We start from the raw sequence: 27,341 nt of genomic DNA on the forward strand, positions 1-27,341 counted from the left end.
AGGGAGAAGTGGGAACAATAATACAAATACATAATAATTATCAGGGGATTAACAACAACAAAATCTCTCTCTCTGTCTCTGTCCCTGTCTCTGTCTCCGTCTCTCCGTCTCTGTCTCTGTCTCTGTCTCTGTCTCTGTCTCTGTCTCTGTCTCTGTCTCTGTCTCTGTCTCTGTCTCTGTCTCTGTCTCTGTCCCTGTCTCTGTCTCTGTCTCTGTCTCTGTCTCTGTCTCTCAGTCTCTGTCTCTCACGTATACTGTCATCTGGGCAGGCAACACTTCCATCAAACAGGACACAAGCAGATCATTTACAGTATGTAAATGCATTGACAGCGTAGTTAGCCATCTCCTAACAGACATAAAACCACACAACCGATAAACAGTACAATGGCGTATAATAGTGACTAGCGACTAGCCAGAGTTTTTTGGACTTTGCAGCACTGAGTTGATCGTCTCAGTGGCAGCTGTGTGCTGTAATAGACTGTGGAGAATCAGTTTTGGCTGTCAATGAGCCTCCACTGTGCCGCTCCTGACTCTGCAGAAAGTCCTCGCACTTTTATGAGGGAGGAATGAGCACTTTGTTAGATGTTAGATTTGTTTGATTTAGTAGGCAGAAGGTTCTTACTTCGTGTTGCTTTTATGCTCCCCGAGATGCGGATTGTAATAATTAAGAGACAAAATTGTACATAAATAACAAATACCACTGGAGCATTTTCTGGGAGATCAAAAATTAAGGGATAAATCGAGACTGAAGAAATGGAGAGAGAGAGAGAGAGAGAGAGAGAGAGAGAGAGCTCTGATCATTCAGCTGAATACTGAAAGGAATATGCAAAAGAAAACAGAAAGGATTTTGAAAAATGAAACATTCCTTTTGCTGCATTTCTGCTGCATTTCTGCTGGCAAGCTTGAAAGCAATGTGGTGATCATTCTGACCACCTGTTTTTTTCTCACTCAAAGATGAAATATATGCTTCACTTTACATTTTATATACGTTGTATATAATGAATAACTAAAGAAACGATGAAAAAAAAAACCTGCTATTCTAAAGTATTCTGTGGGTACTTTCTCTCAAAATGCCCGAACCTCAGGATAAAATGAGCCTAGATGAACAGATGGTTCATCTGTTCATCTAAACCAAATATCTCTTTGGATAACTAAACAGGCGGTTTGAACTAAAACAAGTATCCCTTTAGGGGGCTGATTAGGTGTCAGAGATGATGACTTGTGTTTTGAAGAAATGCAGATGAACACACAGCCAGTTTGGAGTAAGAATGTTGAGGCACAGTTTCAATGCAGCGTGGGAGTCTGTGATTAGGCACATTTTGTCTTCTGCAGGGAGAGACAATGCATTATAACACGAAAAAGGCTTGTCTGTGTGTGTTTGTGTGTGTGTGTCTGCTGGACGCTTTTATGTGATGGTTTTGGATAAGCAGGATAAGCAGGCCAAACCTCTCATTCTCTAACAGCAGAAAATTGCAGGCAAACACCCAAAAGTATCTAAGCAGTAAATGGAATCATTTTACTGCAGAGCAAAGGTATGGTTTCTGCACTCACAGCGAACTGGATTAGGGGCGAAGTGAACGATTGAATGTGGTGTTTACTCGATATTGTTGAAAATGGCAGAAAACACATTCTTTACTTTTTGACTCTTGTTTGTCCCAAACACTGTCTTTTGAAGAAACATTTGCACAAACAGCACACATATTTTTCCCTTTACTGAAAAGACTGATAAAAGTCCACATGGCATTTTTCTAAAGCCTGCAATCTGGCGGAGCATCTCTTCTGTTTATTTGTTTGGTTTGCTTTTCCCACAGATGAACGTCTGACGTCAACCAATTGAACTTCACTGAGGACACCATTTTCTATTACTACAACAGCCCCGGGGCCCAATTCATCTCTCCATAGTGCTTTTCATACTGATTATCCATCATGAAAGATCATGAAGAGTCTCCGTGACACAGATTACATTTACGGCTATATTAAGGTAAAGCAGCAGTAAGGAGCAGACGACGAGTAGCAACCAAGCTACTGTAGACATGACAAGACATGCAAAAACCCTTACAGCATGGCTGGCACAGATCAAATAAAAAATATGACATGAAAATGAATTTGAAGAGGATACCAGTTCTAGTTGCCTATAAAAAAAACATCCTTCAATTTTGCATACTGTCTCTTGCTGTGAGCTATGTGACTCATCACGTTTGAACTCTCACACACCTTTTAGGATTGGGGGAGGTGAATTGAGGTCTTATGAGGTCTAAGATCGGCAAGGTAACAAAGTTAAGAACACATTAAATGTTTGGGTGGCATATCTTTTGAGTGTTTTCATATCACCATCCCAGTCATTTAACACGCACGCACACACACACACACACACACACACACACACACACACACACACACACACACACACACACACACACACACACACACACACACACACACACACACACATTCACTCACACACTCACCCACACCCACACACTCTCAAACACACTCACACACACATACACACACACACACACACACACATTCACTCACGAACACACCCCTGTTCACTCTTTCATTTTTCTCCGTCTCATATCTACCTCATGACCTCCCTTTTGCCCTCTCCGTCCTCAGGGGACCAATATCCCACCCATATTTCCACAGAGAAATCACCCTCTCTCTATCTCCACAGAGAAGTCATCCTCTCTCTATCTCCACAGAGAAGTCACCCTCTCTCTATTTCCACAGAAGTCATCCTCTCTATCTCCACAGAGAAGTCATCCTCTCTCTATCTCCACAGAGAAGTCATCCTCTCTATTTCTTTCTTTCTTTCTTTCTTTGCTCAGCATCTCTTCCTGTCTTATTCCCTCTTAGTAACTCTTTCTCCATCATTTGCTCTCTCTCATTCTGTCTCTCTCTCTCTCTCTCTCTCTCTCTCTCTCTCCCCTCATTCCAATATTAAACATGTCTCCTCTCTCTCTCTCTCTCTCTCTCTCAAATTCAAATTCAAATTCAAATTCAAATTCAAATTCAAAAAGGCTTTATTGGCATGACTGCATACAATACAACGTTGCCAAAGCATGTTTACATAAAATGTACAAGCACAATTAACATAAATAAATAAAAACAAACAACACGTTATAGGTGGTAACAATGTGGTATAGAAACATATAACAGGTTCATTGTTAATTATTAAACATTAAATATTAGTTATCTGGGACAGGGGGTTCATGTTATTGTGGAGCTCATGACAGGCTGATACATATTTTGCTGCCAGTCTACAGCAGTCATCCCTCTCTCCCAGTAGAACTGAGAGTCTGTCCAGATCATTTAGATGTTGGAATTCTGGGAATATTTGTGTTATTTTGTCAAAAGAATGGTCTCTAAGACTTTGGTTATGGTTGCAGTAAATCAGGAAGTGTAGCTCCGTCTCTACTGTTCCCTGGTTACAGAAGGAGCACAGCCTCTCCTCTCTGGGTAGCCAGGTCTGTCTGTGTCGGCCGACCTCTACTGCCAGGTTGTGCTCACTCAGTCTGTATTTAGTTAAAGTTTTCCTCAGTTTTTTATCAGACACTGTGGTCAGGTAGTTTGCCACGGTGTACTGTCTGTTTAGTGATACATATGTTTCTCTCTCTCTCTTCGCTCACTCCAACATTAAACATGTCTCTTCTCTCTCTCTCTCCACTCACTCCAACATTAAACATGTCTCTTCTCTCTCTCTCCGCTCACTCCAACATTAAACATGTCTCTTCTCTCTCTCTCTTCCCTCACTACAACATTAAACATGTCTCTTCTCTCTCTCTCTCTCTCTCTCTCTCTCCGCTCACTCCAACATTAAACATGTCTCTTCTCTCTCTCTCTTCCCTCACTACAACATTAAACATGTCTCTTCTCTCTCTCTCTCTCTCTCTCTCTCTCTCTCTCCGCTCACTCCAACATTAAACATGTCTCTTCTCTCTCTCTCTCTGCTCACTCCAACATTAAACATGTCTCTTCTCTCTCTCTCTCTCTCTCCCCTCACTCCAACATTAAACATGTCTCTTCTCTCTCTCTCTTCCCTCACTACAACATTAAACATGTCTCTTCTCTCTCTCTCTCTCTCTCTCTCTCTCTCTCTCTCTCTCCGCTCACTCCAACATTAAACATGTCTCTTCTCCGTAGCCCCGTCTCTTTGGGCCTCTCTGAGGGCCTGTGATTACAAGCAGGCTCCAGCCCGCCTCTGCCATGCCAATTAACCAAGGGGGCTGGACAGAAGAGAAGAGAATGAGAGACAGAACAGAGAGAATGAGAGACAGAGACAGACAGACAGACAGAGAGAGCAAGAAGGAGAGGATGAGCCAGAGAGGAAGGAAGAGGGGGGGGGTGCAGAGAGAGGGAGAGCAAGACAGAGAGATAGAGAGTGAGGAGAAAGAGAGTGACACAGAAAGAGGGAAGGAGAGATAGAGACAAAGAGGGGAGGAGGGAGAGAGAGAACAGCAGCAGTGTCATTTCCATATTTTACCATACTAAACAGGCGGGTAGGGCCTCTCCCTGGGTGCGTCCATATACTGTTTGCTGGCAACAGACACACTTGAGGGAGAAGCCAGGCAGAACTCTCACAGGAAGATTACTTTTTACCTCCACAGAATCCAAAACGTGCGAGCAAAACACATCCCGCAGCGGGAGCAGAGCACACTTGTGTTAGCAGCTTGCTGGATTTAATTGTGTTACCGGGAAGAAAAAAGAAAAAACGAGGATGAAACGCAAATTGATTTAAGCTATGCTTGTCAAACATGTGTACATACAATCACTCAGACCCAAAAAATCAATAGATTGTTATTAAGCACCTATCAGCTCAGAGCAACAGGTCTTTGCCATTCCTCTGAGCATTAACATGACCTTGCACTGCGTCTTGTGCTGCGGCTTGCCAAGCAAAAGGATGCTGGATGTTATCAGATGTTATTTTCTTGCAAGAAAGGAAAAATTTACTGTCAGCATTTTTTATTCAGTGGCCGTTAGTTCAAAACAAACAAACTGAGGAATGTAAATACCAGAGAAGTAAAACAACTTCTGACAGTTGTATAAATAAATCCACATCTGACAGAGGGGCTAGACATAGAGGAAAATAATGATGCTAACAATAAATATAGAAACTGCAGTAACCAAATATATCTTAGGAACTGCTATCCCCCTCCACCATCTTAAGCAATAAGAAAATTCAACATTTTAAGTCATTAGTTTCAGATGGAATTCAGCAATATTATCAGTCTGATATGTAAATTGCCATAAGATATGAACTGCTGTTATTGCAACACCTATTGAATAGATATGTAATGACATGTTAATAACTAGCACAAATCAAATATGACTCTATACTCAATGGTGTACATGACATGTCCTTCTTGGAAAAAAGAGTACTGTGGAGTAGAGTGTCATAGCCCAGTTATTGGTACTGGTGTTAGCTTTGTGGTCAACTTCAGTGGGTCTGGGCTGTGGTGTTCAAACACCGAAGAGGGTTTCATTTATTTGATGTTCTCAAAGCAGACAGGAACATCTGTGGAAGGGGGCTGGGTAGAGGACATAGTGGGGGATGTATCAGAGATTGTCCTTGGGCATTTGTTACATGACAGTGGCAGTCTAGCATCTTGGCAACTGGGAAACCATTCAGACTTGAAAACAGGCCTTTATGCCACAGCAATTCTGAAGTGTGTTGGTGTTAAGATGGTCCTTACTGCTGAACAGTGTTGTGTACTGGCGCACATTAACTACCTCTGTTGTTCTTAGTTTCACACCTCATAACCCTCCACTCGAACTTGCTTCACGCTTCAATGCCCCGACTCACGGCATCCACACAGATAATCCATGAACTATTACAAATATTCTGTCACCATTTACCAGCCAGGGCAGTGTGAGCAAGAAACCATTGATTAGTGGCTCCCCATTGTTTTATTTAACCGGAGTGACAAGCTATATTTTCGCCGCACGCCCATGGAATGTGACAGATGATAACTTATTGTTATTCCGTTTAGCTCCGGCGTTCCTTCACTTGATTCACCCTGTCATCCATCCTCCGGGCTCAACAGCTGTCAGTCAAGCACTGATTAGAGGAGAACTCTCCACAGTCACTGACCTTGCCTGGACATGGTATGAATATGCATAAACGCAAGGAACAAGAAGCACATATTGAAGTCAATTCAGACAGGCTAAAATCTGTTTAAGTGGTTACTAGCACCGCAGACACACGAAATGGCACAGTAAGATATGCATGTATTGCAGTGTTATAGGCAGAGGCTTGTAACCATAACCTCTGAATGCACACACACACACACACACACACACACACACACACAAAGACAGAGAGAGAGAGAGAGAGAGATTCAAATCAGCCATTCTGAAACTTCTAAATTTAGTACTTAAAGCTGGCTTCTTTCCTGAAATATGGAATGATGGACTGATACGTCCCATATTTAAAAGTGGAGACAAAACAGATCCACAAAATTACCGTGGGATCTGTATAAATTCATGTCTAGGGAAGGTATTATGTAGCATTCTAAACTCAAGGATCATAGACTTCCTCACAGAACATAATGTATTAAGCAACAGCCAAATTGGATTCCTACCCAAATTTAGAACTACAGATCATATATTCACATTAAACACACTAATTGACAACTATGTACACAAAAATAATACAAAGATTTATGCCTGCTTTGTGGATTTCCAAAAAGCCTTCGATTCAGTCTGGCACAATGGCCTTTTCTTAAAATTACTCGAAAGTGGTATCGGAGGGAACACATACAATCTGATCAAATCCATGTACACTAACGGGAGGTGCTCAATTAAAATTGGAACAAAGAAAACTGAATCTTTCTTTCAGAGACGTGGAGTAAGGCAGGGCTGTAACCTTAGCCCCACATTATTCAATATATACATAAATGAATTGTCAAAACAAATAGAGAACTCCCCTGCACCTGGCCTGAAACTACAAGACACTGAAATAAAATGTCTATTTTATGCTGATGACCTGGTCCTACTGTCTCCCACAAAAGAGGGGTTACAGCAACACCTGTCAGAATTAGACAAATACTGTCAAACCTGGGCCCTGACAGTAAATCAAACCAAAACAAATGTACTAATTTTTCAAAAAAGGTCCAGGCCACAGAGAGACAACACTATTTTCACAATTGGAAACAACCCTATTAAAGAAACAACAAATTATACATATTTAGGACTAAAAATTTCAAATACAGGTAATTTTAACTTGGCTGTGAATGAATTGAGAAACAAAGCAAAAAGGGCTTTCTATGCCATCAAAAAATCTATACAAATTGAACTACCAGTAACAACATGGCTCAAAATTTTCCAATCTATCATTGAACCAATTGCACTATATGGCAGCGAGGTGTGGGGTACACAAATTCAACATGATTGGACAAAATGGGACAAACACGCAATTGAAATACTACATACACAGTTCTGCAAGAGTATCCTCCAAGTGCAGAGAAAAGCTCCCAACTCTGCATGTAGAGCTGAATTAGGCCAATACCCTCTAATATTAAAGATCCAAAAACGAGCCCTAAATTTCTGGAATCATATTAAAACAAGTGACCCACTCTCCTTTTCCTACAAAGCCCTATGCTGCCAGGAGTTGAACCCACAAAGGAGTCCCCTCTGCTTACTTGTCCTGAGGCTGGGTGAACCATCACCCACCCAGGTTATTACACAACGACGACCTCAGCCTCAAAACTCAAGATCTCAGGTAATCAGACCCAACCAAATCATTATGAAAGAAAAAGAAAAATATAGAGATCACTGGGCAAAATTAACAAAATCCCAGAACAAATTAGAAACATATGTATCACTAAACAGACAGTACACCGTGGCAAATTACCTGACCACAGTGTCTGATAAAAAAATGAGGAAAACTTTAACTAAATACAGACTGAGTGAGCACAACCTGGCAGTAGAAGTTGGCCGACACAGACAGACCTGGCTACCCAGAGAGGAGAGGCTGTGCTCCTTCTGTAACCAGGGAACAGTAGAGACGGAGCTACACTTCCTGATTTACTGCAACCATAACCAAAGTCTTAGAGACTATTATTTTGACAAAATAACACAAATTTTCCCAGAATTCCAACATCTAAATGATCTGGACAGACTCTCAGTTCTACTGGGAGAGAGGGAGGACTGCTGTAGACTGGCAGCAAAATATGTATCAGCCTGTCATGAGCTCCACAATAACATGAACCCCCTGTCCCAGATAACTAATATTTAATGTTTAATAATTAACAATGAACCTGTTATATGTTTCTATACCACATTGTTACCACCTATAACTTATTGTTTGTTTTTATTTATTTATGTTTATTGTGCTTGTACATTTTATGTAAACATGCTTTGGCAACGTTGTATTGTATGCAGTCATGCCAATAAAGCCTTTTTGAATTGAATTTAATTGAATTGAGAGAGAGAGAGAGACAGAGAGAGAGAGAGAGAGAGAGAGAGAGAGAGAGAGAAAGAAAGGGAGGAAGTTAACGCAAAGACATCCATCTAGTATGAGACAGTAATACATGGTTAGCTCAGTTTTTTTCAAAACAATATTAAAGTGAATTCAGTTCAGTTCAGTTTTGGGTGAAGTTGTTCAGTAATGGCTGGAGTTGTTCAGTAATGGGTGGATAATGATTTCAGTCAGACAAGAAAGTGATACTTGATAGAAAGAAACAGCACAATATTTGAACAAATCTTGCACATAGCCTACTTATACATTCTTATATACTGTATATATTAACAGAAAGAGATGAGATCCTACTAAAATAGGACCTGCTACTGTGAGAAGAGCAGGATACACACACACATGCACTCGCTGCCCTGTATGCCCATGTTGCAGCCTGCCACTGAGAGACAATGAGATGATATCTCCCATTTGTGTTTGTTTCTACATTACTTAACATTTTCCTCTTTCCTCTATACTGCTACAGTTGAAGTTGCTATCATGTTTATCATCATTAGTTTGCAGCTGTAGGTGTTTACTGTTTGGCCATTGTGTGTCAATGCTTATAAAGAATGAATTTGAACTTCATAGGCTAAGACAGAACCTTCCAACAATAACAATGGATAAAGGAATGTCCAATACAAGCGATACCAGTATACATAACATGCCCCCTTCCCGTTGGTTTAGACTAATTTTATTATTTTTTTAAACATCGCGGGGGAAGGGGTATTAAATGTGTAGTTGCGCCTCTGATTCCATCCGTCTGAAATACACTGTTTCTCCGTCTACTGCAGTAGCACGAGGCTGGCTATATATCACAGTGTATTATTACCGCGCTGTTCTCCCCTTCTCTCTCCGCCTCTTTCTCACATCCAGCGTTCCTGATTGGCTATTTTACCTCCTTGGTCTACCGCCCCCTTCCTTCGATCTTATGATTGGTAGAGGACATGTCTCCTTGAGCTGTCTGTCAAAGTTTGCTTTTACGCTCCCCGTTAGTTGCCTAGTCGAATGATGCACTCGGTCCTCAGACACTGAATGCGCTGCGTACCTATAGAAAAAAAAGACCACAAACCGGACGAGGAAAGCAACTAAATGCACAGACTTTCTCCCATATTCTGAGTGTGCCATTTCGAAGGAAGTCACTATTGCGCTCTGTCAGTGTTCTGTAGAAGGCTTGCCTATCTGTAGAATTATAAATCACGTTAGACGTGTCGTGGGAGTACTTGTCGTTTTGTGTACCAGGATTTCAGTGTCCTTTGGCAGTCCTTCAACGGTTTAGAACCACCAGCTGGCAGTGTTGTGGGTGTCTTCTTTCTTTCTTCATCACTCCTTTTTGGATGAGGGTCATTAGGGGGCGAGAACAAGGGTACAGAAACATCTCGTTGGAGACGGATCTCATGTGATTGCTGGATGTGCTTGTGATTACCAATATTTAAACAAAACACAACAAAAAATCAGTTGTGAATCATTTTATTCTACTGAAAGGACTACAATAGCTGCAAATTTCGTCAAAAGGAAAGAAAAACGTTGAAGATCAACATGAGCTGCCTCATCTTGCGAAACATGCTGGCTTGCGTCCTGCTGCTGGTGCTCTGGAAAGGTAAGTTAGCCTACATTCCTTTAGTTTGATAAGGACTCGCTTGAGGACGTGTTTCATACATCTCCCTTCGTGCTCTGTTAAGGCACTGGAGTTGAATACTAATGCAGTTGTGGCCGCATGCTGGGGGTCTACCTATCCATGAATCATACGTGTCTGTGAGTCGGGTTTTGTTTTGCTCATAGTGTGTGTCGGTGAGTGTGCTAAAGCGTGTGTCGGTCTTTGGTAAGCACACAAGCATCTTGCGCTGTCTGTTTGCCAAACACAGCCGTGTCTCCCCCGCTGTCCCACACCGTACATCTTCAGCATATTAATATATAGCCCAATGGAAAATTCAGACGCCAGGCTCTTATTTGTAAGTAGGCTACTTGATGGAGCGTACTGGGGGAAGGGTTGTCAAAATTACGAACGGGAAATGCATGCCTTAACGCAGCATCCCAACACTTTGAACGACTGCGAGTGTGTGCTTGGGTGAAAAACAGATAGCGTATATGTTGCATATTTGTACTCCAGAATGACCATGACAATGTAGACCCTGTCCTCATTGTTTAAACGATAGTTGCCAAGATTTTCCTGCGACTTAACATTCTGTACTGTGAACGGTTCCGCACGCGCAGTCTGGGTCATTTATCTTAGAGGCGCACGAATCCTGAGCGAAAAAAAAAAAAAAAGTGATGTGGCGTGCACCTACCTTTACCCCTATGTGATATCTCTCCGAGACGCAGGGAATTCACATCCCGTGTGTGGGATAATTGGGCTCCCTCACGCATCCGGATGAATCACAGGACATTTTGGTGTCCTTTATTATTAACTCTATAACAAAAGATGAGTTGGTGGCTTGATAATGCACTCAGTGTGTTTTTGCCCTGCCAGATTTTAAGATGAGAAAAACTTATGTTGTGTGGGGAAAACGCATCACGTCAGTATTTCACCCTGCTGATATTCGACCACAAAATCCGAAATGGACATCAAATCAGATGGGTCCCCTCTGGTGTCAAGATTTATCTCTCCCGTAACTCATAATACAAAGGTCTTCTGCCCGCGCGGTATTCTCTTACCACTTACCTCTGTGCCACCGCTATGGTTTTCTGAGGAAGTGTGGGTGCGTTTTCTCCCCAGATCTAAATACAACCCATTAACAATTTATCAGTTACACAACTGCCAGCGGTTTAATTTGCTGAAGCTAATCTGCTGCTTACTGCGAGCAGACACAAAGCACATATCACCGTGGGATTTCTCATAGCAGGCATTGCTGTAGCCGTCTGCTGAGGGAGGTGTTTGTGTGTGTGTGTGTACGTGTGTGTGTTTGTATGTGTGTATGTGTGTGTGTGTGTGCACATTTAAGTGGATTGTCTCTGAGAAGAAAGACAGTGGAGAGTTGGCAGAAGAGGCTTTCTGAAATTGTAAGGCATTTCCGAGAGGAATGAAATGGGAATTCAGGCAAGGTTCCTAGTAATCCCTAGTCACACAGTGAACTGGTTAAAACACACTTAGTGAAAATCAAAACAGGAGGAGACAATTTAAGGCTGACATAGTGAATATAGGAGTACATCTCAGGACACTTTCAAGCATTTTTAGGGTAGTTGTGTGTGTGAGATAGTGTTTGTGTTCATGTGTGTGTGTATCAGGCTGTTTTGAGAGATAGCATTAGGCATCTGTGTGTGTGTGTTGTGTGTGTGTGTGTGTGTGTGTGTGCGTGTGCGTGTGCGTGTGTGTGTGCGTGCGTGTGTGTGTGTGTCTGTGTTTTAGGATGTGTGCCTATCTCGCCTGGCCGTTTTCAAGCTGTCTCTCTACAAGATTTCCATTGAATTCACTTATCCCCCCCCCCCCCCCCCCCCCACCCTGCCACTGTCTCCCTCTCTGGCCTGGCAGGTCCAAGATGGTCCAGCACTTCTCATGTCCCTTATCAGATCACATTGAGTGGCCTCCTCACCAGTCTGTTTCAGTCACCCCCCCCCCACCCCATCACCTTCTCTCCCCTCCCCTCTTTGCCAGATCAGTGCCGTTCGGCAGTCAATCATGTCTCTCTCTCCCTAGATGCCTGTGATTACAGAGCGCCCCAGCCATTAGCTAGGCGCTCACACACACACACACACACACACACACACACACACACACACACACACACACACACGCACACACACACACACACACACACACACACACACACACACACACAGACACACACACTGGGATTTCTGCTAAGAGCATGTAGGCCGCTTCACCTTGAGTGAAGGTGATGGGCGTTCAGAGGGGGATTCAGACCCAGGCAATGACGATGTTTGAGGTGCATTAGCAATTGTTGACTAGCCCGCGCTGTAAAACCCCCTTGATGTAGTAAGTGCTGCCCCATTTTGTTAAATCCATCCACACATGCCCCAAAGGGTACTACGGGTAAAATGGAGGAAAAATACCCACAAGATGCATTTGAAGGGAGCCTTGTACTTGTCCTCAGTTGACCTTTCTTTCTGTTTTTGTCTCTTAGCCATTTTAGATTCCCCCACCTCAGACAGACAAACAGACTGACCTCTGTGAGAGAGAGTAAAAAAGAGAGAGAAAGAGAAAAAAAGAAATGGATGGCCGAAATCACTGTCACGTGAGCCAGACATTGCATATGGGGACTCCCAGCTGAGCACCTCTTTCCACTTGGTGAATGCTAATAAGGCCAACGGAGCATCCACTGTATGTAAAGCCCCGGCACCAAGGCAGTGCCTCGCCTACTAAGGGGCCTGCGATAGGGCTGACACTTCATTAGTCCTAATTATTCTTTTGAAAGCAATCATTATGATCATTGTCAGCTGATATCGCCGGAGCAATTCTTATCAGCGCCAGCTATAGTAAAGAGGCACAGGGTCCAGGATGCCCCAGTAATGAGCTTTGTGACAAACAGGTGGAGTCGGTGTTTAATTAGCCCGTTCATGGGCCGGGGCGAGCCTGTTGCCGAGGGAAACAATAGCCGAAGCCGCACAGATGGAGCCTTTGATGTTCTCTTTTTATCCATCGCGTTCGTTTGATGAATCTTAAATATACGGAGAAATGACCCTAGCCTCTGAGTTCACAGTCCTATAGGATGTACTGCGCTGTGTATCAAAGTGATGCCTATTAGAGGTAATAGTGCAGTAATGTTGCGGGAGATTTTTCCTCATCGCAGAGAATACAAAGGAGGGAATTCACTGGGTTTCCTCTCCATTAGATCCCAATGCGTCTTCCTCACCTGACACATGCCTTGCTCTAGTCCCCCCCACCCACCTCTCGCCCTTCCCACCACCACCACCACCAGAGCAAACCCCCACGGCGCCTTGGCTACAGAGCTCCAGGCACCTCCTCGCGCCTCCACGTCTCTGTTGCTGATGATATCGCTGAGCCAAAGCAACAGATGCCTGCGCGAGCGCACGCCAAAGAGGTGGCATCAGCGCCATGGATACCGAGAGATGAAGCGATAGCGAGGTGTGATGATGAAGGTGAGGAGGAGTGCGCTGGTGAGGGAGGGGTCACAGGTGAACATGTCGGTCGCGGCTCGGTGACTGATCCTCCTCGTTACCACAGCATATGGGGGGTACAAGTGGGGTCGGGCGCGTTGAGCACATGTTGGATCCCCCACTCCACCCCTCCCGGTTTCCGCGGCGGTGCACCGCGCTGTGCCGTGCCGCCGGATCGCTTCTGGCTCGGAGATTAAGGGGAGGAGAGGTGGCGTGCACTGTCAGCACGCGACAGATGCCTTGCCTCTCAAATCCGGAGGGGCCTTTCAACTCGCCTTGCTCGCTTTGAAGAAATCCACGCTTTTTCTGGGCCACGTTGTTGCTGTTGTTTTTTTTTTCTCTCTCACTTTCTCTCTCTCTCTCTCTCTCGCTCTCTCTCTCTCTCTCTCTCTCTCTCTCTCTCTCTCCATTGCTCGGAGCCAGGCTCACACACTCTAGGCCTGCCTTGTGTTTATTTATTTGTCAGGGTTATTTATATTGTTCGAGAGCTGGCTGGAGTCGAGATGAATATGTGGTTTTTATTTTCTCCAGCCTGTTTTCTTCATCTTCTTCCAGATTCCAATTTAGAGATTCAGACTTCCTCTGGCACTCACTTTCCCTCTTCCACCCTCTCTCCCTCTCTCTCCCTTTCTCTCTCTCACTCTCTCTTTCTCCCTCCCGCTCCTTCTTCTCTCTGTGGCGGTTTGTGGAGGAGGCAGGGTGTTGACATACATTTTTCAGCCAAATCAAGGTGACTGGGGAAAGTGAGGGGAAAGCATTCCTCCGTGTGCCGGGGGAGTTGCACATGGCTTATTGCACCTGTTGGAAAGGAGGAGCGACAGATTGCGACACCGCGGAACACATTGATACAATGAGCTGTTGTCATGGAGAAGACAACATGAGGGCGGTGTGTGTGAGAAAAAGTGTGAGAGAGTGAGAAGGAGAAGGACAGAGAGAGAGAGAGAGAGAGAGAGAGAGAGAGAAATTGTGAGGAAAAAGACAGATTGGAAGCACTCACTGGTTAAATTGTGATTCAGGGTTGTTCACTCGAAACAGCCACACCAAAACAATCTGGCAACCTGGTGGCTCAGGTTCTCGCTTATGCTAAACTCAAGGTCAACTCAAGTAAAGGTCAAGAGGAGCACCGGAGGAAATCACTGACAAATCCACGGCTGCGCAGAGAGAGAGACTGACTCCCTCAGACACACCCACAGGTGAATCCAGTCGGGGGTCATCGCGTGACTTTCAGGATGTTGTCGCCGTGGCAGCCTGGTGCCTCATGGTTTTGCCCTTGGGTATCTGCTCACTCGTTTGCTCGTTGCCTCCCTTCCTTTCACTTAACACCTCGCCGCTGTTACATTTTGTTTCTCGGAAAGCAATTACACATGAGCTTCCAGACCCATAAATAATGATTATCGTTGCCGAGCGGTGGCTTTATAATTTTAATTACAATTATTATTATATACGGTGTAGGGAGCGTAATTTTATGGAAATGAACAGCCACGGTGACTGGCGCGGGACAGGTAGTTTACCCATGTTTAATTAGTGTAATACTCCCCCCCCCCCAACCTGTTTGCCCCCCCCCCCTCCTTGGCATGCTGCTCCCTGTGTGGGCTTGTCTGCCCTGTGCATGAATATGTGCATGAGATTGCCCTCACTCGAATAATCATGAAAAAGAGGCCATGTTTTATTTAACGTGCGAGGAGAAGGATCACTTAAGTGGTGCTCCGGCGGATGTAGGTGTAGGTGCAGATGCGAGACGCCCGGTGAGCTCCTAACAAACACGTTGTCTACACTGTGTGTGCACACCAAGGCTAGTGCGTGTTGGATAGTGTGCACTGTGCACTTACATGTATATCCACTTGCCCTTTGTGTTTAGGTTGTATTGTGCAGTGTGACGGAGTGATGGAGTGTGTGCTCTGACTGCCATACCATCGAGCCTGGCTCTTTGGTGCTGCGGTCAGAGTGCAGGTTCTGTAGACCTGTAGGGTTCAAGGCCGGGTTGGTCAGAGTGCAGGTTTGGTACCCTGTAGACCTGTAGGGTTCAAGGCCGGTAGGGCTGACTGCTCTCTCCCTTCGCTACATGCAGTACATACAGCGTGCATACATAACCTCAGGGAAAATCCACAGAGGCTGTCAATGCACACAAACACACACACACATACACACACACACACACACGCACACACACACACACACTGGTAAACATCTGTATTTGCTGACCAGGTCACACATAAGCTACTTAGAATGCATCAATGTACATACGGTATACACCCACACACACACTGGTGTACAGTTTACACCTACACACTGGTGTACAGTTTAAACATCAACACTCCTACGCACACATTCTCTCTCTCTACCTCTCACGCATGCACACACACACACACACACATATACAGTAGCCCTGATATTAAAACCTATTGCCACTGCTATTGGGACCACAGGGAAGATGAATACAGACAATTCCCCCAGTGAAGGTGGTTGCAGTAAATCAATTTCATGGTCTGGGGGACCTAGTGTATCTATATATTCATACAGTCATGTGCCCGTATATAACTGTTATTGATCTCTTATCAATACCGGCATATATAGAGGAACTTAATACAATACTGGGCCTGGGTAAAGCCTCATCCTGTATCTGCTACGCCTTGGGATTGAGCTGTCAAGACTCCACTGTCTCCACCTTTCTTTCTCGTCTTTTTGCCCAGTTTTGTGCTGTTAGTGTGTTGGAATGGGAGGCGCCTGCCTGCCACAGCTCCGTGTGGTGGTAGGGCGGGGAGCCGTGCTGTGTGTGTGTGTGTGTGTGTGTGTGTGTGTGTCTGTGTGTGTGTGTGTGTGTGTGTGTGTCTGTGTGTGTGTGTGTGTGTGTGTGTGTGTGTGTGTGTGTGTGGGTGGTGGTGGGGCGGGTAGCCGTGCCCTGAGGGAGCGAGTGCGGAGGAGCTGGGGTCCTTGCTCCCATCCCTGTCCTCATTACCACACACACAAAGCTCACCGCCAAATCAATGGCGAGGGCTTACACTCTAATACCAGCCACGCTGCGTGAGCGGCCTGTGTGTGTGTGTGTGTGTGTGTGTGTGTGTGTGTGTGTGTGTGTGTGTGTGTGCGCGCGTGTGTGGTGTTGGTGTGATACAGAGACAGACAGACAGACACAAGGAAAAAAGGCTTGTGTGTGAAACAGGGAGAGGGAGGGAGAGAGATAAGGAGAGAAACAAAGACAGTGATAGAAAGAGAGGGGGAACGAGAGAGAGAGAAAGATAGAGAGAGAGAGAGAGAGAAAGAGAGAGAAAGAGAGAGAGAGAGAGAGAGAGAGAGAGAAAGAAAGAGAGAGAGAGAGAGAGAGAGAGAGAAAGAGAAAGAGAGAGAGAAAGAGAGAGAGTATGTATATGAGGCAATCTGGTGAACAGATGAAGAGATTACAGTATACTAAGGATGGGCTAAACCCAAAACATTTGTCCCCTTGTGTGTTTTTGTCAAGGTAAGGTCCTGACATGCTTTCAGCTTTAGATGCTCAGTACAATATATCATCTATTCAGTACAATATATCATCTTTTCAGCGTCGGCCTCTCTGTCTGTCTTTTCATCTCACCACCTGATCTGTTGTTTTGGATATGACACGCAAGGCGAAACATCCACATATACACAGACCTGAGTGTAAGATGCAGACGCCACCCTCAAACATGACGTGAAAGAATCTGAGTATTCTTTGTATTTCTGATGAAGAATACCAAGACGAGTGTTGTGCGTCTCCATGGCGCTGACGTTGTCGGGCAGCATTCGAGACCCTCTCATGCATTCACTTAAAGTGTAGGCATTCTACAGATTTCTAAGACTGTATTGAGGAGTGCAATTCTGCAAACTGAGCTGAGTTAAGTAAGGGCCATGCAGACAATGCTGCCCATTCACTGTAGCTGCCTTTAATGTGGCGTCTATGGTATTTAGCGTTTAGTGTCTATGGCAGAGCTATACAGCTACTGTGGCATGGGCCTCATTGAGTACCGCTTTTCACCGTAATTGACTTTGTGTTATCATGACTATGTGTTATTGTACACGATGCTTTTAGTGTTGCATTCCTGTCATTCTGTAAACAGCAATTTCAGACGTGCACATTTTCATGTTAACGTCCCCTTTTATCACTATATTAATGTTGCAGCTTTTTCGTGGCCGTCGCAGTGGTTGTTGTCGCAGAGCGATGTGGTTTTCTGTTTTCGGCTTTTTTTTCCTGGGTCAGTCCCATTGAGATGATATTGCTTTTTAAGGGGAGAACTGACAACACACGAGCTGTGAATAGGCACGGTGACAGCGGACAGAAGATGCAGAGACCATGCAAAGAGACAGGTCCTGTCAGCGCGACACAGTGACATTAAAATACCTGTCACAAGTTAAAAGAGGCGCTCACTTCAATCAGAGCATTGCAGATTAAACGTCTGAATGGGAAAAAGAGAGACAGGGGGAGAGAAAAAGAGAAAGAGAACGAGAAAGGGAGAGGGAGGGATAGGGAGAGAAAAAATAAGTGTATGAGAGAGACAGATAGAGACTAGTAGTCTAGTGTAATGCAGTCTGCTTTTGAAGAGATCGTTTGAAGGCTGCAATGATAATTAAATGCTGCTTTGGAGAGGTTCACAAACTGCAACAGCTTGAGAATTGAAGCTCCTAACAAACCTCAAAACAACAACAACAACAACAACAACAACAACAACAACATTAGCAAAAGCAACGACCACATAACACAACAGTGTGAGCAAAGACTACAGGCTCAGCTGCTCGCGCCCGTTCCACTGAAGCCACGGCTGAGTCTGGCTTCTGAGGCAACATCTGCAGCCCATCTGCAATTATGCTCCCATTACGGTCCCATCAGTGTCCCCCCTCCGAGCCAGGGGCTGCGAGCGCTCCGTGTCTCCGATGAACACCCCCCCCCCCCCCCTCTCCCCCCATCCCCACCGCGCTCCCCGCCTTCATCCCTCGCTGCTCATCTTTGGCGCGGTAAAACCACAGTGCAACAAATGTTAAATAATGGGTACGCCGTGGTGTCAGGGGGGCTATAGGGGTGTGGGGTGTGTGTGTGTGTGTGTTTGGGGGGGGGCAGCAGCACAGCAGGACTGGAGGTGCTTTTCTGTGAGCGCCAGTGTGAGTGTGAGGGAGCGTGAGCAGAGGCCGAGGGAGACACGCAGGAAAATAAATACAGCCCAGAAAAACAGATCAATAAATATTTCAGCAGCTGCTCCTCTCACTCGTTATTTCTCTTTCTTTCTTTCTCTCTCTCTCTCGCTCTCCCTCCCTCTTTTTCTCTCTTTCTCTACCTCTCACTCACTCTCTCTCTGGAAAACTGGCCCTGGAGCCAAAAAATGGGGGAAGGTGGTGATAGTAGGAGAAGGAATGAAGGATGCTGATTTTCAGAGAGAGAGAAAGAAAGAAAGAGAGAAAGAGAGAGAGAGAAATTGGCAGAGAGGGTTTGAGAATGTGGGACAGGTGGGTAAAACCGCCCTTGCTGTCTAAGAATGAGAGACTGAGCATGAGGCAGAGGGAGTATGGTGAGAGTGAGAGTGTCGGAACGAAGAGGATGGAGTCACAGTCCAGACGCGGTGAGTGCTCCACCATCAGGCGCTCTCCAGCCATCCACCACAGACTGACTCATTGCTGCTTTTAAATGGCCTGTTGATTCTCTACCCTCTCTTCAAATGTTCTTCAAATCTCATTGTAGCCTTTTTATCTACCTGTGGTACAGTGCTTGACAAAAACTTTTAACATAATTGTCCACTAAGCCTAACTCCTACATATCCATTAACTAACTCATAAATAACTCTGGTATACACCCCAAACACTAACACTATTTCTTATAGACAGTGACTGGAATGGATATTAAACTATGTTGTACTGTTAGACTAGCTTTGGTCCTCAAAAAACACCATTTAGTTTAGACCATTAAGACTCTTGCTTATCTATAACGTACAACTATATACATATAACTATATATCTATAACTTATAACTAGCTATAAATATAACTATAAATATAACTATACCAAGAACTAAAAACGATGTAGTGTAAATATTTTAGGTTGGCCATGTAAAAAAAAGAATTATTTATACATATATTTATTTAAAAGATTTATCAGGGTCATACTATTTTTTCTTGCCTACTTAGCCAAATAAAAGCCTTTTTGTTGGTGACCTGTCGAGTTCACATGGTTAAGTGATTCCTCAAATCTCCCTTTCCCCTTCCGCAAGCGAGGCACTTGAGGCCAACAGGGGGCAGAAAGAGGTGGGCCGTGCGACGTGATTAGCGGTGAGATGACATTAACAAGTGGCGGTCAGCTGCGCGAGACAACACCCATTTGAGTCGGGCGTCACATGCCTCAGTGCCACTGCACTCCAATTAAAAACACCATACTGTCCCTCCTCCAGGGGCTGTCACTTCCACAGGGTACTTAACAAACGACTCAAGCATTATGAGCAATATGGGTGTCGTCCGGTATGTTTAATTCAGAAGGGAGAAAGAGAGGGAGGGAGGAGGGTAGATATGATTAGAGAGAGAGAGAGATAGAGGGAGAGCAATAGAGAGAGAGAGAGGGAGAGAGAGAGACAGAATATGAAAGAAGACATGGACAGAATGGTCAGGGCAGCCAGAGGAGTTATAAAAAATGATTGAAAGAGAGTGAAGAGTGAGGCAGGGAGGGATGGAGAGGGGGGTGGAGGAGGGGGGGAACGAGACAGATGGCGAGGAGGGGAGAGGAGGTGAGAGAAGGCGTCGAAGGGTGGCAACAGGCTGAGAGGAAGGATGAACTGAGCTGAAGATGGCCAGTAGCACCTAATAACAAACGGCAGCTTCTCCCAGATCGTAAAAACGGAAAGGGGGGAAGAAAAAGAAGAGAGAGAGTGAGAAAAAAGAAAAAAACCAAGTGGCGGGCGGAGGGAGTAATATTCCTGCGAGTTGGTGCTGTAAAAGCATCTCAGGGTCACTGGAGACGTGGCCTTGCTTCTGGCACTAATGCAGCACGGGCCTCTCGTTAAAGGATAACTCAACGGGCCTTTCGTTAAAGGACAAGTCCAGGGAGACATGCCTCTTACAGGGAGTGCTTTACTCATCGCACCTTGAGCATAGCTTTTTTTCCCCACTGCTTTTGAAAATAAGACCACACACACGTTCAATACACACACACACACACAGTTTAGCTTCAGCATTTTCTATAGTTTTTTTTAACAGTCTTGTGGGAAGCCTAAGAGTCTGACAGTGGGGATGTTCCAGTGACGTCACAGTGCAGTCAGAGTCCTGATTGGTGGCTTTGTCACAGTCCTCTGTTCCCAGCTTAACTCAGTGTAGGGTTCCCACTAACTCATGTCCACATGTCCACATATCTACACGTCCACATGTCTTCATGTCCACATGTCTTCATGTCTACACGTCCGTCCACATGTCCACATGTCTTCATGTCTTCATGTCCACATGTCTTCATGTCTTCATGTCCACATGTCTTCATGTCTTCATATCCACATGTCTTTATGTCTTCATGTCTTCATATCCACATGTCTTCATGTCTTCATATCCACATGTCTTCATGTCTTCATATCCACATGTCTTCATGTCTTCATGTCTTCATATCCACATGTCTTTATGTCTTCATATCCACATGGCTACACGTCCACATGTCTTCATGTCTTCATATCCACATGTCTTCATGTCTTCATATCCACATGTCTTTATGTCTACACATCTACATGTCGGTGTCCAGGAGAAAAGTGATCTTACTGGATGACCTAAATTTCCCTGGGGATTAATAAAGTATCCATCCATCCATCCATGTCCACACTAGAACGTCCCCTGCACTTCTCCTCTTGTTTTTTAAGGGCCAGTGCTTGTTAGGCAGTCCAGCTGCGCGAGGTGCCCGTGAGATTTAGTGACAATAAAGTGTTGATATGAGCATGGCAGGTGCACAGTGCAGACTCCGCTCAGGGGGGAAATGTCATCAAGCCTCGGAGCGCGACATCTTTTCTAAAAGACTCGAGGGTTGATGTCTCACCCAGGTCGCAAGGGGATTGCTGTGTGTTAATATGAGTGGGAATCACACAGTGTTAGTGGATTTGTGTGTGACTGTGTGAGTTTGGCAGAGGTTGTGTTTATGGTGTTATATGAATAGTAAAACATTCCAGAGCTGACTGCCATAAATTGGAGGAAGTCAATTTGCATATTATACATGTGTGGACATGTACTGTGTGTGTGTGTGTGTGTTGGGGGGGGGGGGGGGGGTGGTTGTGGGTGTGCGATATCCCACTAGTTGTATGTGGAATGAGAGTTGGGCGAGTGATTGAGCAGTGATATTAGCCCTAATTAGGTTTGCTGTCAGATGGCTCTCTGTTATTGTGATGTGATATTCCACTAATTTGGAGAGGGGCGAATTTCTCCGGGGAGTTCTGCTGCTCTGCTGGACGGTGGACGGGTGGAATGCAGCCAGTGAGCAGACTGTGTGTGGAGTGCCGTCTTCTCATTCTCCCCAAAACAAAAAAGAACATTCCAGATTTTGTGTGTGTGTTAGTGTGTGTGTGTGTGTGTGTGTGTGTGTGGGGGGGGGGGGGGTGTAGGGGCATGACGACGCATAGTCTTTTCTGTTGTTCAGGATGACTGCCACAGCCTCTCCACATTCACAGGAAAGGCTTGGGTTTGGGCATGAATGTAAATGAATTCTCGTGTGAAACGAGAGTTATCCTCTGAAAAATTGGTGTGTATTTAATTATCATTTGTTAATTAATTTTTATGGAGTTCAGTCCCCTGCCTGGAATGAAGGTTTTTTTTCTCCACCATTGTCTCATTGCACTCTGAACATTATGCAGTGTGGAGTCAGGCAGCTTACAAGATGTGGGTCAGGTATGTGGACCTTGTTTAAAAGCCTTTCTGGTGGTCCGTGTGGCAGCCATATAAACTTTTGCGTTTCAACTTGCAAGTCTCCAGATGGGTATCTGGTAATGTTTTGTGACACTGATGGAAAATTATCCGGATCATTCAAGAGCATAAATGCGGTCCAGAGACCTTGGAGTGCTTGCTTAGAGCGCCTGGCTGCAGACGGATGTGACAATAAAAGCTTGAAATTAAATTTAAGTGTTGTGATTTTTCCCTGCATCACCAAACAAAAAGCCTTCCAGAGGAAGTGGATATTTATGGCGATGCAACTCCTCGCGAAAAAAGGAGTCGGTCACGTTTTCTAAGCCTCAAAGAAAATCAAAGTTTTAAAATGAATTTTTGGAAGATTGCCTGGCCAAAGAGCCATTAGCAGTGGCCCTATCATTGTTTAAATTACATGATCCAATTAATTTGATATTTTACTCTCATTATTTCAATAATTTACATAATAAAATCAGGCCATTTATAATTGGAGTGACTCATTCTAACAAGAAAATTAAACTTCACTCTGAACTGGTACTGAGAACATTTTTCCCCCAGCTTATTTGATAACCATGCATTATGGATAAGATATCCTAATGCAATCAAGTCCCTTCTCTCTCCCCACTCTTCCCCTCTCCTTTCTTCTCTTTCTCTCTCTCTCTCTCTCTCTCTCTCTCTCCCACCCTCCCTCCCTCCCTTCATCTCTGTCCTGCTGGAGTTACTCAGTGGGGAGTCCGGGCCCCATAAAGCATCACTCCTTTTATTGCCTCCATGACCTTTCCATGGTCAACACACACTCCATTTCCATTAACAAATAATGAAAGTTTGATGCAGGTCAATTAGTTACCTAATGTCGGGCAGCGTTTCCTCGGGAACAAGATACTTTCTCGCTAACGAGTCAATATATGCCCTTAACGTGAGTGACACCCATGAAGAGCAGCAGCTCTCCTCTTTCAGGAGCAGTTCCTGAAACCCTACGTCAATACCGAAGTCTGTCTCTTATTAATACACGCCGGATAGGCACCGCAAGATTGATGGAAGTGCTGATGTGGGACTGCCACCCCCCCCCACCCCACCCCCCCCCCCCCCGTCTGTGCTCTAAGCAGATTTCAGCGAGGTCAGCACTTCGGCTGAGGCGAGTGCGAGGTAGCCGGGCTCTCCGCCCCTCAGTGACTCCCCTCCCGGAGATGCTTAGACTGTGGCAGCCCAACTTGAAGGCCTTCCAGTGAAGTCGTATATCGGGATATATCGTATATGGGGATATATCATATATGGGGATATATCATATATGGGGATATATTGTATATCGGGATTTATAATATATATATATATATATATATATATATATATATATATATCGGGATATATCGTATATATATCGGGATATATCGTATATGCACAAAACAAGCTGTTAAGTGATAATGTATGGGTAGCCTGCAGAGTTCCAGAATGAATAATAAAAAAACGGATTGTGGTTGTGCTCTGACAAATAAATGCTTTGTAATTAAGAAAAAATGTGTCCTAACTCTAGACCCCAGAAATGCTCTAATTCTATTGCTTATTGAAATGTGCCGTCAATGCTGTTGCAGCTGTGCTATTCAATTCATGAGGCATATTGGACTGTGTAAGTCGCATTTTGTGATTGGCTCAAAGCAGTAGCTTTCTTTCTAAACATATGATTATGAACTGATTGAATTCAGTGTATGTGTGTATGTGCAGCGGTGGGAGTTGGGGGTTGGGGGGGGGGGGGGCAAAGTCTGGTATCTGTAATTATTTCAGTGTTTTTCTGCATGATGTCAAAGAACCGTCTGGTTCTGGCCCTATCTGCGAACTGAATCCCTTTGAACCAGTCAGTGGGGTTTATTCACATACAACAGAGAGATGCCCTGATTTTGAACATGGCAAGTAGACAGTGTGCAATCGACAACAGTTAGAGGTGTCGTCTCACTGAGGCTGACATGACAGATCCACGCTCCAGTCCATCACCATGAAAACCACATTGACATTTATGGCTTGATGACATGCTCTTTGAAGTAAAACAGATTGCTTGCTGATCACGAAGAATGCCGCTCAATCTTGCACCAATCAGTTTTGGGGGGGCTTATATGTAGAGATCCTGACAATTTCATAGAGAGCTAGGGATAGAGAGGGAGAAGGACAGAGAGAGAGAAAGAGAGAAAGAGAGAAAGAGGGAGATGGTAATGAGAGAGGGAGAGAGATTGGGAATCAGGAGGATGACTGACTGTTCTCTTTGGCTTTTCTGCACAGTTGCATGCTAAACAGACACTTCAAATTACTCCTCTCAAAATGTCTGTGGACCTCGGGTGTCGTAAATTCCCTCGCATTGCGCATTACCTTGTAATAAGGTTGCAGCAGAGCGTAATTGTCACTGTTCCTTTTTTTTGTAACTCATTCCAATCAGTTCACCATCAATAACGCACAGGGGGAAAAAAAGCACGAAAAGGGCAACTTGTGATCTAGCGGAACCAAATTGAATGTCCTCTGCTAGGTGGGACCCCATTGGTCCCCAAAACACAATTAGACTCTAGATGACTTACGAGGTGGTGGTGATGAGGAGAAAGAGAAAGGGTTGAATTATGAGATCTGAAAGATGTAGCAGAAATTAGAACAACTTTCTCTCCTCCCGTGGGTGCCGTGTTGTCACGTGGAAGTCACTGAAATAAAACACACCGCTGGACAAGTGTCTTTTCATCGAGTCTATTTTTGTGTACAGTGTACGGATTTAAAAAATGAAACTAGCCACTTTTGAAGGATGCACTCGTTTCATGTCCGCATAGTTGTTACATCAGCAGACATGGTATGATGACCTTGACCCGGCCCTTTCCATTTAATAATTTCCAGTGAAAAAGGAAATATGCCGTGTTAGTATGAAAAGCCATGAAATACAAACTAGGCTGATGTTTGCCGTCTTTAGCACCCGCATCCTCTTCGTGGTGGCTCGTGTGTTATCTGCAAACACAGAGCCAAGTGTCAGCTTTAGTCTGCTAATCTTCAGCTAATTCTGTGGCTATTGTACAGAACCAGCCATTTTAGCCGCCTGCCACCCATCTAGCCCTGTACTGCAGAGGGGAAACAAGCTAGCAACTGTATTTACAGGTCTGTGTATCAGCAGCAGTAAAACGCTACACCTTGCATATAAAGACTTTCCTCAAAATGAAGACTGAGCTTACTAGCTTGCTTCCAACAACTTATGTGAATTTCTGAGAACCCAGATAGGAGTTAATGACAGTATGCAGGCATATCAGCCGTTCACTCCAGACTTCATGAATATGTGGGTGTGCAGGGGCATAGCCGGCATGCAGATGGTAGGCTACTGCCTCATGATTTAACCACTGTGCATTTTCTTTGCCTGATTTTCTGGTACTGGCACAGAAAAGCCTTTTGTCATATACTATCGATTCACCTGAAATAGTACAATTTGCATTTAGCCAGGTGTGGCGGATCGATTCCCATAAAAGCTTACGGTTGTGATAATGCTCCGAGATCTGAGCTCGGTTAATTATTTCACTGTGGCAAACTCGGAGATGTATTTATTGGTGGCTGTGTTATTTTTAAAGCCCAATATATCTGGATGGCCGGGTTTATTAAAGATGTCACTCGAATGTCCTTGAGTTATATTCCCCCACGTCAGGGCTTGTCAGGCTCCTCCTCAGCTTAGGGCTTTTCTAGGCCAGGGCCCTTCTCCCTTTCCTCCGTATTTTTAGTCTGCCATATGATACGCCGTTTGAGGAAAACATTTGTTTAGATCACGGCTTGGATGTTAATCTTATATTGCTGGAGGTATTCATTTCAATTACAACTGAGACACGGCTATTTAAACACAAGAGTTGGTGTCGTATTGCGGTTGTGTCGAGATTGTGTAATTAAACACGGTGGTCAATGGAAGCATAGGCCCAGTGTGCTTGTAATATCCTGGTGTGTATAGCAGGATTGTAGAGCTTTTTTGCTGATGCATTTCAGTACCCGAGTTCAATAACTTAGCCGTCTAGCTATCAGCCAAAAATGGAAAAATAGGGAGTTGATTGATGACCTCTCTTTTGGAACATGAGCTTCAGAGAGTGTGGTTCAATACTCAGTTTTAGTCAGGCATAGTTCGGCAATGGTGAACCATACAGAATACATCCAGCATACAACCATACGGCAACCGTATCCTCTACATCTGTGTAGGTCAATCCTTACCTAATGCGTAGTTTGTATCAGAGTTTGCTTTCATTATGATGATCTATGCAACAGCCAAACATTTCTCAGCATTTCTGTCATTCTAAAGAACAAAGTGAAGGAAATATTCTAGTTGTTTTTTATTGTAATGCCAGAGACATGCGATACTTCAGTGAAACTTGTTTGGTATCCATAATTAGTTTGGATCCATTTTCATCCTCGCCGGTTTTATTCTGTGTTGAGGCTTCAAGCAAGGTTGACTGGAACCATCCATCTTAAGTATATTTACTAAAGTCATCCCAGCAACTCCATAAGCTCACCATGGGAAATAACCGCCTGATGTGTGATGGAGCAAAAGACTGGAGGGTTGTACTGCTTGAGTGCTTAAGGATGGACGAGCAGCAGCCATGTGTGTGTGTGTGTGTGTGTGTGTGTGTGTGTGTGTGTCAGTGTATGTGTGGGTGAGAGAGGAAGAGAGAAAGATGTGTGGGTGAAACAGCCTGTGGCTTGTCTCGCAGGCTTGATCTCCTGCCTCTCAGCTTGTAGTGCTGCACAGGTCTTTGACAGGCAATGCACACACACTACTGTGTATGCACATGCACACACACACACACACATACACAAACCCACACACACACACTCATGCACTCCTGTGTATGCACATGCACACACACACGCACACACACACACACACACATGCACACACACACACACACACACACTCCTGTGTATGCACATGCACACGCAGACGCACACACACACACACACACACACACACA

The 27,341-nt window shown here is 44.6% G+C and overlaps 1 protein-coding gene across 2 annotated transcripts in view; it reads left to right on the forward strand.

Moving 5' to 3' along the window:
* Positions 1-9,417: 9,417 nt before the first annotated feature.
* iglon5 (IgLON family member 5) overlaps positions 9,418-27,341 on the forward strand; it is a 130,730-nt gene continuing 112,806 nt past the window's right edge. Inside the window, exon 1 of one of the 2 annotated variants that reach the window (XM_031575713.2) lies at positions 9,418-10,055. In XM_031575713.2, coding sequence (XP_031431573.1) covers positions 9,995-10,055 — 61 coding nt within the window. In that variant the 5' untranslated portion in view covers positions 9,418-9,994. The remainder of the gene's footprint in view (positions 10,056-27,341) is intronic. The other variant, XM_012829112.3, reaches the window with a different exon arrangement.

The sequence above is a fragment of the Clupea harengus genome, chromosome 11 (assembly GCF_900700415.2).
Source record: "Clupea harengus chromosome 11, Ch_v2.0.2, whole genome shotgun sequence".
Classification (NCBI taxonomy): Eukaryota; Metazoa; Chordata; class Actinopteri; order Clupeiformes; family Clupeidae; genus Clupea; species Clupea harengus.